The 14,056-nt window shown below is 32.5% G+C and overlaps 2 protein-coding genes across 2 annotated transcripts; one reads left to right on the top strand and one right to left on the bottom strand.

Moving 5' to 3' along the window:
- Positions 1 to 1,867: 1,867 nt before the first annotated feature.
- On the bottom strand, positions 1,868 to 5,344 carry LOC134723569 (uncharacterized). Its single transcript, XM_063587145.1, has 3 exons — positions 4,984 to 5,344; positions 3,525 to 3,671; positions 1,868 to 2,405 (listed from the first exon to the last, which is right to left on the bottom strand). The coding sequence occupies exons 1-3, from the start codon at positions 5,234 to 5,236 to the stop codon at positions 2,257 to 2,259; spliced, it is 549 nt and encodes a 182-aa protein (XP_063443215.1). The 5' UTR covers positions 5,237 to 5,344; the 3' UTR covers positions 1,868 to 2,256.
- A 2,825-nt stretch (positions 5,345 to 8,169) lies between these two features.
- LOC134721585 (glutathione S-transferase omega-1-like) lies at positions 8,170 to 13,560 on the top strand. The gene is made up of 5 exons (XM_063584683.1): positions 8,170 to 8,365; positions 8,845 to 8,950; positions 10,955 to 11,174; positions 12,249 to 12,378; positions 12,783 to 13,560. The coding sequence occupies exons 1-5, from the start codon at positions 8,242 to 8,244 to the stop codon at positions 13,034 to 13,036; spliced, it is 834 nt and encodes a 277-aa protein (XP_063440753.1). The 5' UTR covers positions 8,170 to 8,241; the 3' UTR covers positions 13,037 to 13,560.
- The last annotated feature ends 496 nt before the right edge of the window (positions 13,561 to 14,056 follow it).

Genomic DNA, 14,056 nt, shown 5'->3' with positions numbered 1-14,056 from the left:
ATTGTAATCCTCATACGTTCAATCATTTCAAAGACAAAGCTCTATAGCTCCTAATTGATGCAACTAACAATAGTTATAATTTATTGTATCGAATTGGCAGGGCGCGTTAGCATCCAATCGTTGTCGGTTGGATATTGTTTTATTTGCAATAGTCAATTTAACCCTGTCATATTCTGCTTATGCTTATCCCAAGTCCGAAGTTTAAAATTTAGAAACTAAAGTTTGTTTCTGTATAAATATTTACTTTGTGTTTGTTGTTTTATATTTATATCAGGCTGTTGGGTTTTCGCTTTTGCATTGCTTATCATTTTGCAATATCGGAGCTTTTGTATATGACTATGCACTGTTGGTTTTGCTTATTGTTTATGTCATACGATGACCTGAAGTTGCAAAGATATACGTCGGCTGTTCTCTGGAGAATATGTATCGTACTGCATCTCCATTTTCCTATATATAACGAATTGTTCCCATAAACTATCATCTAACTAGAAAGTTTTGGTGTTTGACGATCACGGAATCGTCACACTGGGTTTCATTTTTAGCTTTCTTGCCTTTGCTTAATATATATCACCAATTGAAAAGGGAGGGAAGATTACAAGAACCAAAAGATAACGTTGATGAATACCAGCAAAACAAAACAAGTCCACAAAACAACACGCATGTAGACAGCTGAAGATTGGTCAATACGACTGTTAACAAAATGGGGATGAACTTAAGCGATCTTGGTGTAAGCAGTTATCGTTTCTCTACTGATACCCGAATGAGCTCATTAAAGTAAATATGAGTTAATAATTCATGATTACATTCGAGGAAATGAGGACGGGACTGCGGCTTCGACAAATGCAACATGTTTATGGTCATCTGTGATAACGATTTAAAAATAAAGGTCAATCAAATCATTTTGGTCTCGATGGGTTTATATCATGTTAAGAATATATTAGGAACCTTTAGTTGCACAATGCATTTGTAGGTAGCTACCTTCTTTCAAGGGAATCGCTATAGCCGGAAAAACAAGTCCAGGAGTATATCTCATCAACTGATAACTAAAATAAAACCCATACTTATGCAGGCATGTCAGGCATGTACCTACACGTTGAAAGGTAAGCAGAATCTACACAGCAAATGAACACTTACCCAAGCCATATTTGCATTTAATTAAAGAATACAACAAGTCATTGATGGGGGAATAAGGACAAGTCGGATTGTATCACTAGTTGTAAGACCAACCAAAATATCAATTTTGACAGTATTTGTGTACGGACTGTATTCTAAATTATATCTTTCGATTTTAGTATCACCATTAAATGTAATAAAGATTACTGACTGTTTTACTACCGTTTTATGATTGGTTAATTGTACTATAAACCAAATTGAAAATTTATTACAATTCCAATACACAATACCACATTGATATTCGATTTAGGATCGGTACTTATTGTTTTTGTGTTTTCCTTGTTATCACCCATTTGTTTTTATTATGCATAAAACACAAAACGATACGGAATTGCAAATTATACAGTGCTTTTTCTGCATCTTTGATTGATTCTAACTAAGCCAGTGGAACGGAATTAAAAATTTCTTTTATGAAAATATTTTTTTCTCTGTATTTGACTGTTTTATGTTTGTTTTGGTTGTTGTCTCTTTGACATAGTTCCTATTTCCATTCTCAATTCGATTTGTATTACATAAGGCAAATTTGGGGTGTATGAAAGAATCATTTTTATTGCTAAGATTTTAATCTGATATTACAGTGTTTTGGTAGTCTAGGTTTTAAAACATATCTTTTATGTGAATGCATTATTCAGGCAGACAAGACATAATTGTCAGAAAATTTTATTGTTGTATATAACATTCCATTTTTTTAGCGACTCAGTGTGGTGCATGGGAATATTTAGAAACCCCCTTGACGGGACGATACCACGAAACCACCGCGGATGCTCCCATGAATATAGCCGGTACTTGTTAAATGTGCAATGCTTATAACAATATATATAATAATAAATTATATACAAAAGGAATATTTTTATAACTTATAATTGTAACACATATCATTTGCGTATAATTATATAAATAATACACCGGTATAAATTACTTGTTCTTTCATTCAATGCAATAATCCTGATTGGGTAGCTCGACTAGAAATGAAACACCGCTCAGAACAGTACTTTCGTAATGAGTGTACATCAACAAAAAGCAGGCACAACAACTGTCAAATAATACTTTTCTTCTGAAGAATAGCTCATGATTGCACCATCATCATCTCCTTCCGGTTCCAATGTACACAAGAAACAATACGCCATTTACAGTATACACAATGGCGGCAATGCACATCATCGCAAAAGAAAAACTCAGGTGATTTTTTACTTCTCCGCTAAATATGGCAACAGTAATTATTATCAATGCCCCTGAAAAATCAGATCAGACTATACTGTTAATCATGCGTTCGACTTGCTATATCTTATTTTATTTTTACAAATAAACATAAAACTTTTGAACTTTCGATTTTACCGTTTGGTAAGGGTCTAAGCCTAAAAAATATATCTTCATATTATTTATATGTGTAAAACAAATCAATGGACGCAGTGTTCTCTGAACTTGATAAATGATAAAACTGAATAAATCGTTTTTTAAAGTATCATCACAGCTTGGTGTCCACGGCATTTAAGATACCATTTTAAAATACTATCTTTCTAAAGTTTCTTTTTGGCACCAGACATATTGCACTTATGCTAATTCGCTTAGGTATGGAGAAAACACGTTAAATAAAGTCAAATAAACTGACAAACTGGTTTTGTTTCATGGATGGACATCCCTTATGATCCCTTATCCTTTCTTTTCTATGATAATTTTTTGACTCAATATTAAGCATTGCAAATTTCAAAAAGAGGCCCAATGCACCAATAAAACATCTCAGGCTCTCTGATATCATCTGTTATTTATACGCAGTAACATTAAGTGCTTTAATGTTCTTTCTAGCTCCGTGACATATTAATGAAATGTTTTGTGAATAACATACTACTTATATCTTTTAACTATGTCAAGTTAATTATAAAAAACATGACAGCTGCAATTGTTTTGGTTATTTTAGATCTAGAGTTTGGCTGGTGAAGAATGAATTGAATTCCAGTAATTACCATGTTCGGGGATTCCCTCTGTTGCCCTAAATGTTTTTATAGTGCGTTTAATAAAAAAAAGTGTTTAGGCCATGGCAACAACCATTTCAACAATTGTATTCATATATATGAAGACATATAGTATCTGATGTTGAAGTTATATATAAATATGACAAGTGCATAGTTTTAAATAATCTAATGTTCGGGATCCACCACCAAAAGTGGCCCTTACATTACAGGTGGCATTAAAACATCAACAATCAATCAATCAGTTGGACAGCTTATGTTTGTCCCTCGAGGGATCAGTTGGAACCCGTATTTGACTCTGTGATTATTTTTTTCAGCAAAAATTAATCTAAATCAAACAGACTTCGTAGTTTATCAACATGTAATAACTTTTTAAAGACATACCAGTAACAAATGACATTATCATCGACAGCATGAGAAGTCGTACATTATCAGTTTTAGATACACATGCGAACCAAAACACCATAGCAATGCCAACAAACGATGAAATAAGGCTGAAACACGCAAATACTCTGGAAGCTACTAAAAAACCTGTAAAGAGAAAGACGGATTAACTTTTAAAATAAGCAGATGTGGTATGATTGCCATGCACTAAGACAACAGTCCATAAGAGACCAAACGGCATAGAAGTTTACTATAAAAAAAAAAACATGGTCCAATGTTGCAATATAGAACATAATAGAATATTTTAATTCACCAAACCAAGGCCCCAGAAAGGCATATAGCATACACAAAATTTCATTATAAACAGAAACATATACAATTCACAGACCAGACAAATAGATATGTAACATGTGCAATAAAAAAAGGCTACAGGAAACACACACAAAAAAATAATAGCAATAATACATATTTTTGATATCCACTCCAGTCTATATAGTAATACGATATTGACTAGTCGGATGAAAGTATAATCTATAATGCAGCTATTCCGATATACATGGTGCCTTAAGAAACGCAACACATTGTACAACCTCATTTATACCTTTTAATGAAAAATACTTCGATACATTCTTGGAAGATTTTGCTGTACGTTATTCGAACAAGGTTTTTTTTCCATTTTTTACAAACTTGCGGATTTTCATTAAAATCTGATCACACTGGACAGATTGTAAAAAATAATTCCATCAACACTTTAAAAAAAAAAAAAAAAAAGGATTCAAAGTTAAAAAAATCGCCAAATTCAACGATCATGATTCGATGTGCCATTTTTAAATATTCGCTAAACACAGTTTTGTGGGTTTTTTATTTACTCTTAGGGAGCTACCATTTGATTTTTATGAGGGAATTATGGGAGGGCTATAATAAAAAATACTGTCCTGTCGTTTAATTTTTTCACTCTACTCAGTGCTGCCTTTTTGTTGGTTTATCCTGTTTTTTTAAAGAGTAAAAATCAAAAGGGAGCTCCCTTATGACTAAATATTATTTCGTATTCTGTCATACATTTTTTGGTTGCTAACATGCTTTTACAGTGAAAATCGATTTATATTCAATTCTAAAAATCCATATTTTATATCTTACACAAATATCAGTAATTCGAACTTTTAATTTTCTAATTAATGATCATAAATGATAGATAGCATTTTTATTATCATGATAGTCAATGATATTTCTTAATTTGATATTTTTAAAATTAATTAGTATTGTATATATTGTCCGAATGAACTAATCAATATAAAATCTCGGTATGCAATATATTGACCAACGAAGCAAAGGAATTTAATCTTTAATTCAGGTATTCCACAGTTAACATGGTATACATTAAAAAATAAACTAAATATAAATGTACAGGTGAAAATGTCAAGATTGCTATATATATATTATTTCAACAAATATACATTACCTGGGATGTCATGCACCAAATTTATACACCCGATGCCACCGCCACAGGCTTGCCACAACCCCATATGATCCATACCGACACTTCCCGAATGCTTTCCTTCCGAATCATAGAATTGAATTAAAATGGCACCACTCGCAGACGCCCATACTGGTGTTGCAAATCCTAGAATTAATGAACAGAAAGCAATAATTGTTGACAAAAACACGATCTTAATCACTGGTTGCAGTTTTAACCATGCTTCAGGACATGCCATGTCGAGTACAAATGTTTAAATTTAGAAATTCTTTGCGTCACGGAATTTCCCAGGTGGATAGAATATACACACTACGACAATAATATACACAGTCATTTAAAGTGTAGACAGAGTGCACATACCAATAACTTTCAAAGACGAAAGGTCAATTACTGATACGCAGAGTTAACTCGAATTTTAAAAATATATATAATCGTAAAATAATAGACATAAAATAGAAAAAAAAGCAAAAAAAGCATATGCAAACAAGTATCAGACAGGAAAAATATGAAGTAATATTGCTATTATGACCATATATAGTCAGAAAATTCGTTTTTATATGTTGACAATCTGAAAGGCTACAAAAAACAAATTTCCATTTTTATAAGCAAATATTGTATAGCCAATTTCAGAACCGTTTTATATGGAAATTGGACTAATTATATTTCCTAATACATCGAGACATTGGAATGTGGTTACTTTCGTTTATCTAGACTAACTCAACTGTAGATATAATAAATATGATAAGACTATAGCTAGTGAAAAAATCAATACAAGGTTGTTTTATAACATTGCCTATAGAATAGAATAGAATAGAATAGAATAATTTTATTTCCCAAATTACAGGGCCCATAAAGGGCATAAAATCAGATACAATTGATTTACATAATTAGTAACAACAGCAATAATAGAGGCATATACATATATAATTGGAATATAAGCATTGGTCAGAATCAAGCTAAAACCCACATATATATTGTGAATAAAAGAATAATAAAATTACATTATACATGCATATGTATTTATTTTCAAATTATTTACTTGACTAAATGTCAGTGTTCATGCCTGATCTCCTTAATTCAAAACAGTCACAAATATAGCAACCCAGTTTTTCCATAAGAGTAACATTTTCTTGGGTCAAGAGCCATAAAAATTGAGAAGATTTGTTTAAGTTTATAAAATTATAACAATTGTAAGAAATGTCTTGAAAAAAATCATCCCTTTGAATATCATAAAGAGGGCATTCAACTTTACCAAGTGAGCAATTAGTACAAAGACGCTCAGATCTTTCTATATGCTTTTTTGAATATCTGTCTGTCTCAATTTTTAAAGAGTGAGCACTTATTCTTAATTTACAAATTGACTGCCTTTTTTTGAAGTCCTGCAATTCTAAATATTTTTCTTTTTTAAAACAATTTTTTATGGAAAAATAAGTACCAAGCTTCCCTTTTTCAGAGTTAATTGTTTGATACTTCAGTTTATTCCAAAATGTGACATAACTTTTAAATAGTTTATTTTTAACATACTGACATAAAGAACCAATTGATTGGTCAAAATTTGGTAATTCAATTTCTATCTCCTATATATTAATAGCTTAATTGATCTTATTTCTAACGATCATTCAGTAAATCGTACGGCAGTGAAATATGGGAAGTGTTTTGTTTTTGTTTGTTTGGGTTTTTTTTGGGTTTTTTTTAGGGGGGGGGGGATTTTGTTGCTGTTTTTTGGGGGAGCCTGAACAATCTAATTAAAAACTGATCTCTCATCGCTCCCGTTTTCTGATATGTCGCATGGTCGCAGCCTATTATTTGCCCATTTGTAACACTAGTGACAAGCTAACACGCAATTCTCATCCTGCTTTGTAACTTATCGAATGACAGTTAAGATGGTTTGGATGGGGTTAAATGATTAAAGAATAATGCCCTTAAAAAATGAAGATTAGAGAATAATGAGCCAAAAAATAGAAGATTAGAGAATAAAAAGGTTAATTTTTGGAAGATTAGAGAAAATAGAGGTTAATTTTTTAAAGATTAGAGAAAAATAGGGTGAAAATTAAATGTTTACAGAATAACAGACCCCCCCCCCCCCCATCCATACCCTCAGTTAAGAACCCCCGTAACGCATCGTTGTTTGCCTGTTGCAGGCCAAATTTCTGTCCCTATTCACTAAACCCGCATTTTCCGGTGGCTGTCTTAAGTTTGCCGACTTCGTCCCGACTGGATTCTATTACAAGACTCAGTATTGTATTTATTATTAATTTGCTATCTTTCTTAACATGCATGAAATATTTGCAACTGGGAGCTTCTGATTACCTTTAGTTTTTCAGAAAATATTGTTTTCGTTTTGATTCGGTTATGCAAACTTTATTTCGTTCCGTCATATTCTTTGTGGCATTTGTAACAGGTATTCATTCCCTTTTTAATCCCAAGTTTCCCCTTAAAAACATTTTTACTTTCAAAAAGCTATATAATCAAAACTGTACATTCAGTTTTTATATATATTATTATATATTTAGTATTAATGAAATTTGCTTATATATCTATAACTAACTTACAACTTACAACTCCCGTTTAATAGCGCCATGTTTCGCAAAGGGCGCGAAAACTATTAGATATTAAAACGGAGTTTATAATTTAAACATTTCACTTCTTTTTTCCAAATTAAAAAAAAACAAAGCTTGTTTTTACATTTTTTAAAACATTTAAATCTTTGATAGAAAAAAAAACAACATTAAAATAAAAAATAAAAAAATAAAATTTGAATTGACAAGTGTTAAGTTACACGGACTTTAAGTGTTTGAAACACTCAAATATAGGTGTATATATCAAATCGTTTTTGTCTTTAAGAATTTATGAGGAAAATATACATCTTACACTTACATATTTTGAAAGTCTTAATTTCTTATGATTTTAAGCATGGATAGATCTCGGGATGGATTAATCAGTATCCCAAAGGAAACAAACTTAATTAATAGCTCATGTGTGTCATGTGTATTATCTGTGTGTCTAACTCTGTTTTAGTCTATTTTTAGTCTAATTCTGTTTTTAGACTAGGTAAATTTGGTTAAATGTCTATCTCTTTTTTTTAAACAAATTATTGAAAGTTTTACTGTAAAAAAATTATAACGTTACCGTAATTTGTGATACAGAACAAAGGGACATAATCAACATACGAACGTCCTGCATTTTAATCTCTAACGTTCTATATAATGCCCTCGTGATATATGTCAACACTTCTTCTGACAAATGTTATCCTCAACATTTTACTCTAGGACGTTAGTAAGACCACATAAACTTGTATTTCAAATGATGGCTAGAAGTTCCTCATCACCACTAGAAAAGGATCTATTTCCATTTTCGTTAGGAAAAGGTAAGATTTATGTCCCAGCAAAAAGGAAGTTATGTAGTGGATGAGCCTGTCGATTTTTACTGCACATTTCATCTTGCAACAGTTTTAGATGTAAGCCTTTAAATAGCTTTTATTAATTTCATAAATCGTTGTGCGGTCATTTACATGAACTATGTTTCTGTGGCCATACCTGAAGTTAGACATATCGCTGGTAAGTAAGTAAGTAAATTTTATTTAATATTGTCGGGCATGATATGTACAAATCAGCAAGGTAATGATGAGCTCTGTAACTGGTGGATCCAATTTTGTTTTTGATATGTTCTAATTATACTAAAAATGTAGCTTTGTTTCATATTTCATACATTCTGAGAAGACCTAGCTCTACTCTTTCTCTGATTATTGTGATCTATTCTATATTTTTCATGTACTGCAACTGTTTATAGTATGCTCCTACTGTAGTAATTAGTGATTTAAATTGATCTAGGGTATTCCTATTTCAGGTACAAAATGTCCACCTCTCACTCCTGGTGTGATGAGAATTTACAGTATGAGGTTTTGTCCATATGCACAGAGAACTCGACTAGTTTTACAATACAAACAAATACCGTAAGTACAAAGTTATTGGAGAATAAACCTTTCTCTTTTCCTATGTTTATATCTATAGTACTATATTTGAAATTGATTGATTGATTGATTGTTGTTTGTTTAACCATGAGAAGTCCTGTGGCAAATATTTCATGCATTTTCAGGACGAGAACAGGTTAACAATGAATACAATAGATAGGTCTTGTAATAATAGAGGCCATTTGGGATAATGGCCACCTACGGACCCCTCAAAGAGTTGTTGCAAGGGTTCTTAACATGCAAAGAGCGTAGCACTCTCTTTACACGAGGCATCGGATTTAACGTCCCCATTCTGACCGGACGAGTCTGCGAACTTGATACATCCTGCACACCCAATCGGACGCCCCACTTCGGCAAGCGTTTTACTGCCGATCGGGAGAAGACCAAGTGACCATATTTCGTTTCCCCAGTCACCCTTGGGGTATGAAATTGAAGATTTAAATGTTATGCTACTGCTCGGAGATGCTTAACGAGTCGATCTTGATCTCAAATGATGGTCTCGCAAGATCGGGACTTAAATACATAGTTTCAGAGATTTTCAGTATAGTATGTTTCCAAACTTAAAAATTTTCGAAAAACTAAGGATTTTCTTATCCAAGGCATAGATTACCTTAACCGTACTTGGCACAACTTTTTAGAGTTTTTGATCATCAATGCTCTTCAACGTTGTACTTGTACTTGTTTGGATTTATAAATAATTTGATATGAGCGTCACTGATGAGTCTTATGTTGACGAAACGCGCGTCTGGCGTACTAAATTATAATCCTGGTACCTTTGAATGTGTATGATAGTTTCCGAATGATGTAATCGTAGTGATCGTAATATAACTACTGGATTATTCGGGTTAATATTTTGTATGTAGGATACAACTCAATGAAATAATCAATGTGAAAGTTATGATATGTGGAATGGTTACCAGAAAGTGACAAAAATATGAACAACTGACTACATGTATACAGGTCTACAGATGACCTTTAATAATGAAGTAAGCACACATGGGGTAGTAACACATAGAAGTTACAGGAATGACAAAGTGTGAAAAGAAAACAAACGATCCGTTTCATAAAGCAACAATAAACGAAAAAAAATATTAAAGACCGACACTCACCCACCAATAGCAACCAGAATGACTCCTGGCTTGGGACAGACAAACAATAATCTGGACATGTTTGATCTAATGTGAGCATTCAATCCCCTACCAATGACTCTACTAGATAAAGCGTTGTAACACAATATACTGCTAAAATCAGTTGAAAAGGGCTAGATCGGTAATAAACACTTACAAAAATATATAGCAGACACATAGAATCGATTTAAGGATATTCACAGTATTGGCTGAAAGGTTATCCAAAGACTAATTTCAACTAATAATTAAAAAAAACAATCAGTCTTAAAAATTTACAAATCCTACGGATTTAGTGATTTAGTGTAAAGACGTCATAAACAGTCTGCGAAAAACATGACCTTGTTCAGTGCCAAAAAGTAAGACTAAGTGATCGACAGGATATTTGACTATAAGTTAATTCCCTGTTTGCTATTTTAAACGACAAAGAGATTACTATGCTGTAGGTCAAATCCGAATGACAAAATAAAATTCAGAACTAGACAAATGTATAGAACTATGACATTTAAAATAGGTAAATGAAACTATAATTAAAGGATGTATGCATGGTCTAAACATCATTAAGACAGCAATTATGCAATTAAAAGTAATAAAAGGTACATTGGTTATTTATAGATCAATACTATGGTCTTCTCATTATTTAGAACAAGTTTCTGAACAATGTTAAGTGCCAATCTCTGACTATATATGAAAGTTTTGGGGAAGTTACAGAGAAGAAGATTCAATAAAAGTCAGTACAGAAAAACACTTACTTTTCAGTTCAAACTTTGAATTCGTTCTATATCACTGTATATTATTCATGAAAACAGATATGTTATGTTTCTATTTATAAATTGTTTTAAGAATTCTCATTACATTTCAGTCATGAACTTGTCAATATAAACTTGAAGCAAAAGCCCAAGTGGTTACGTGAAAGATACCCTGCTGGACTGGTACCGATCCTTGAGAAAGATGGCCAGGTCGTGTACGAGTCCAGTGTTTGTAATGATTACCTGGATGAGATGTACTCTGAACCCAAACTTACTCCATCTGACCCCTTTAAAAAAGCTGAAGATAAAATGTTGTCAGAAACCTTTTCAAAGGTAATGTTTTGTTAAAAATCTCTCGATCTTTTTTAATAACATATTTGCTAGCCGACATATAGTTGTCATTTTGCAGTAGACACCAATGGACGATTCTTTTTGTTGTTAGCTTGCAATGTGCAGCACCATGCAGATGAAAAAACATGAAGGACCTTTCCTTTTGAATTTGTTTAGAGTTCGTTATTTTTGTTATTCTCTTGTTATGCATGTTCCTGTCGTTATACGTGCACATCTTAGTCTTAGATGCATGATTTTTTATTAGTTGTTAATGGCTTTGAACTAACTGTCAGATAACTGCGAGTACTCTCAGATCTGTTCATTGTGTCTTTTTGTGTAAGTATGAGTGTATAAGTACCCGGCCACGTCCACTTGTATTTCTGTCCATCTGACGAGTTAAGCCTTTTTCAACTGATTTTTATAGTTCGTTCTTATTTTGTACTGTTATACCACTGTCCCGGGTTAGGGGAGGGTTGGGATCCCGCTAACATGTTTAACCCCGTCACATTATTTATGTCCCAAGTTAGGAGCCTGTAAATTCAGTGGTTGTCGTTTATTTATGTGTTACATATTTGTATTTCGTTATTTTTTTTTGCATAAATGAGGCCGTTAGTTTTTTCGTTTGAATTGTTTTACATTTATTATCGGGCCTTTTATAGCTGACTATGCGGTATGGGCTTTGCCCATTGTTGAAGGCCGTACGGTGACCTAAAGTTGTTAATGTCTGTGTTATTTTGGTCTATTGTGGATAGTTGTCTCATTGGCAATCATACCACATCTTCTTTTTTATACATGTTGTTAAATGTGTTAATGTTGTTATACGTATTGTTCTTATTAACGTTCATGTTGTTATAAGTGTCCTGTTAAAAATGTTAATGGTGATTTAAGCATTCTTGGTAGTACAAGTGTTCATTTAGTTCCAAGTGTGACTGTTGATAAAAGTGTAAGTGTTGTTTCAAGTGTTTGTAATTTCAAAAGTGTTCATGCTGTTTTAGTATTCCTGTTAATATAAATGTTCGGTGTGTACCACTCATCTTACCATATTGTTCTTGAAAATATTTTTCTTTATTGTTCTAGGTTATTGCATTATTTTATGAGGTTCCGGCGTCGCTGGCTAATGACACCTTTCCTGTTACATTGAAAAAATATTTACGTGAAATGCAACGTTATGAAGACGCCTTAGAAAAAAGGGGAGACTTTTTTGGAGGTAAAATATAACAAGTGTCAAAATAACACATCCCCGTATATCGTGAACTTTTTTTTAAGTCTTCTACTAGTATCTAATCTTTTGCTTGTCAAATGGTTGTTTTCCAGAAAGGAATTCACTTTAGATACATGTATATCATAGTCATATTAGTCATTCGTTGAGGCTTTTTTTGACACTTCTTTTGGTATATACTTTTGTATGGTCGTTTTAAGTCAGTTTTATGTCTTAGTCTTATGTCGTATATATGTCAAAGTACCAATTCTTTGAAACGTTATTAGCATGGTCCGAACAGTACCAAACCCACAATCTGAACTGCCGACTGCGGTTGCTGAATAGATAACGTATTAAACCAAACACCTCCTCATTCCTCATAACATTTCTAACACGTTATTATATATATGCAGGTGCAAAACCATGTATGGTGGATTTTATGATATGGCCATGGTTTGAACGCATTGACGTCATATCAGTTGTGGCACCGGAAACGGATATTACAGAAGATCGATTTCCGCGGTTGGCTGCTTGGATGAAACGCATGTATAAAATACCTGCCGTCATAAATACATACGTGAAACCTGAGCATCATGTTCATTTCTTTAAAACCTTGCGCGAGGGAAGTCCCGAGTATGACCATGGAGTATTACAAAGCAATTTGTAAATTATTAAACAATCCAAACACATAATTCACGTAGATATTATATATTTAAATAAGGTTGAATACATTTGATATAATCACATTCAGTGGATACTTGCCATTATAATGTATGAACATTTGCCAAATTATATGAACCTTGATTTTATTTGATCTTATAGAAACGATGAAGGTCGGGTCATCAAATAAATCAAATCAAATATATTTTTCTCTGAATTTTAGTGACTATCAGACAAATTAAATTTTATTTTTACAAGAACCTAGACAACTGTGCCCCACAGTTCGTTTATTATCATGATAATTATGACCCCTATTCCTCATTTGTGTAAATATATTTTTGTATGTGTCAAAAGCAAACTTGAATTATGTATTTGCTTGTAATTATATTTTGTTTTCAGTGGTTTTAAAAAAGTTGTGTGTGAGTGAGTATACTATAGGAGTGTGTGTCACACTGTGTGGAAATGAGTGTTTTAGAGTATTCAGGTTTGAACTGCTGTTAAATTAATTGACAATAAAACTGAGAAAGATAATATATATATATATATATATGTGTCTCTGTATGTGTATGAACAATTTAAACGCATATTAACGTTTATTTGTAGTTGGGTGGCTGCAGTTTAAACAAACTTAGAAATGAATTGAAACTTAAAACATTACCAGGGAACCAAATACAAAGCAATCATTATATATAGAATAGAAGATGTGGTATGATTGCAAATGAGACACTTTTCACAAAAGACCAAGTAACAGAGAAATTAACAACTATAGGTCTGCTTACGGCCTTCAGAATAAAATAAAGCCCTAGCCACATAGTCAGCTATAAAGGCCCATAAATCACAAATTTATAACAGTTCAAACGAAAAAGCTAACGACCTAATTTATGTACAAAAAAAGAACGAAACATTATGTACTTGTACCTTCCAACAACAAAAAGACACGAAGAAAGGATCTGAAAGTAGTCGCAGTTGCCGAAAGCTAGGTCAAAGCCAATAACAACTTAGACAAAAATGCATACAAACACTCATG

The sequence above is a fragment of the Mytilus trossulus genome, chromosome 6 (assembly GCF_036588685.1).
Source record: "Mytilus trossulus isolate FHL-02 chromosome 6, PNRI_Mtr1.1.1.hap1, whole genome shotgun sequence".
NCBI classification, from domain to species: domain Eukaryota; kingdom Metazoa; phylum Mollusca; class Bivalvia; order Mytilida; family Mytilidae; genus Mytilus; species Mytilus trossulus.
This window is presented reverse-complemented; position numbering and strand designations above follow the sequence as displayed.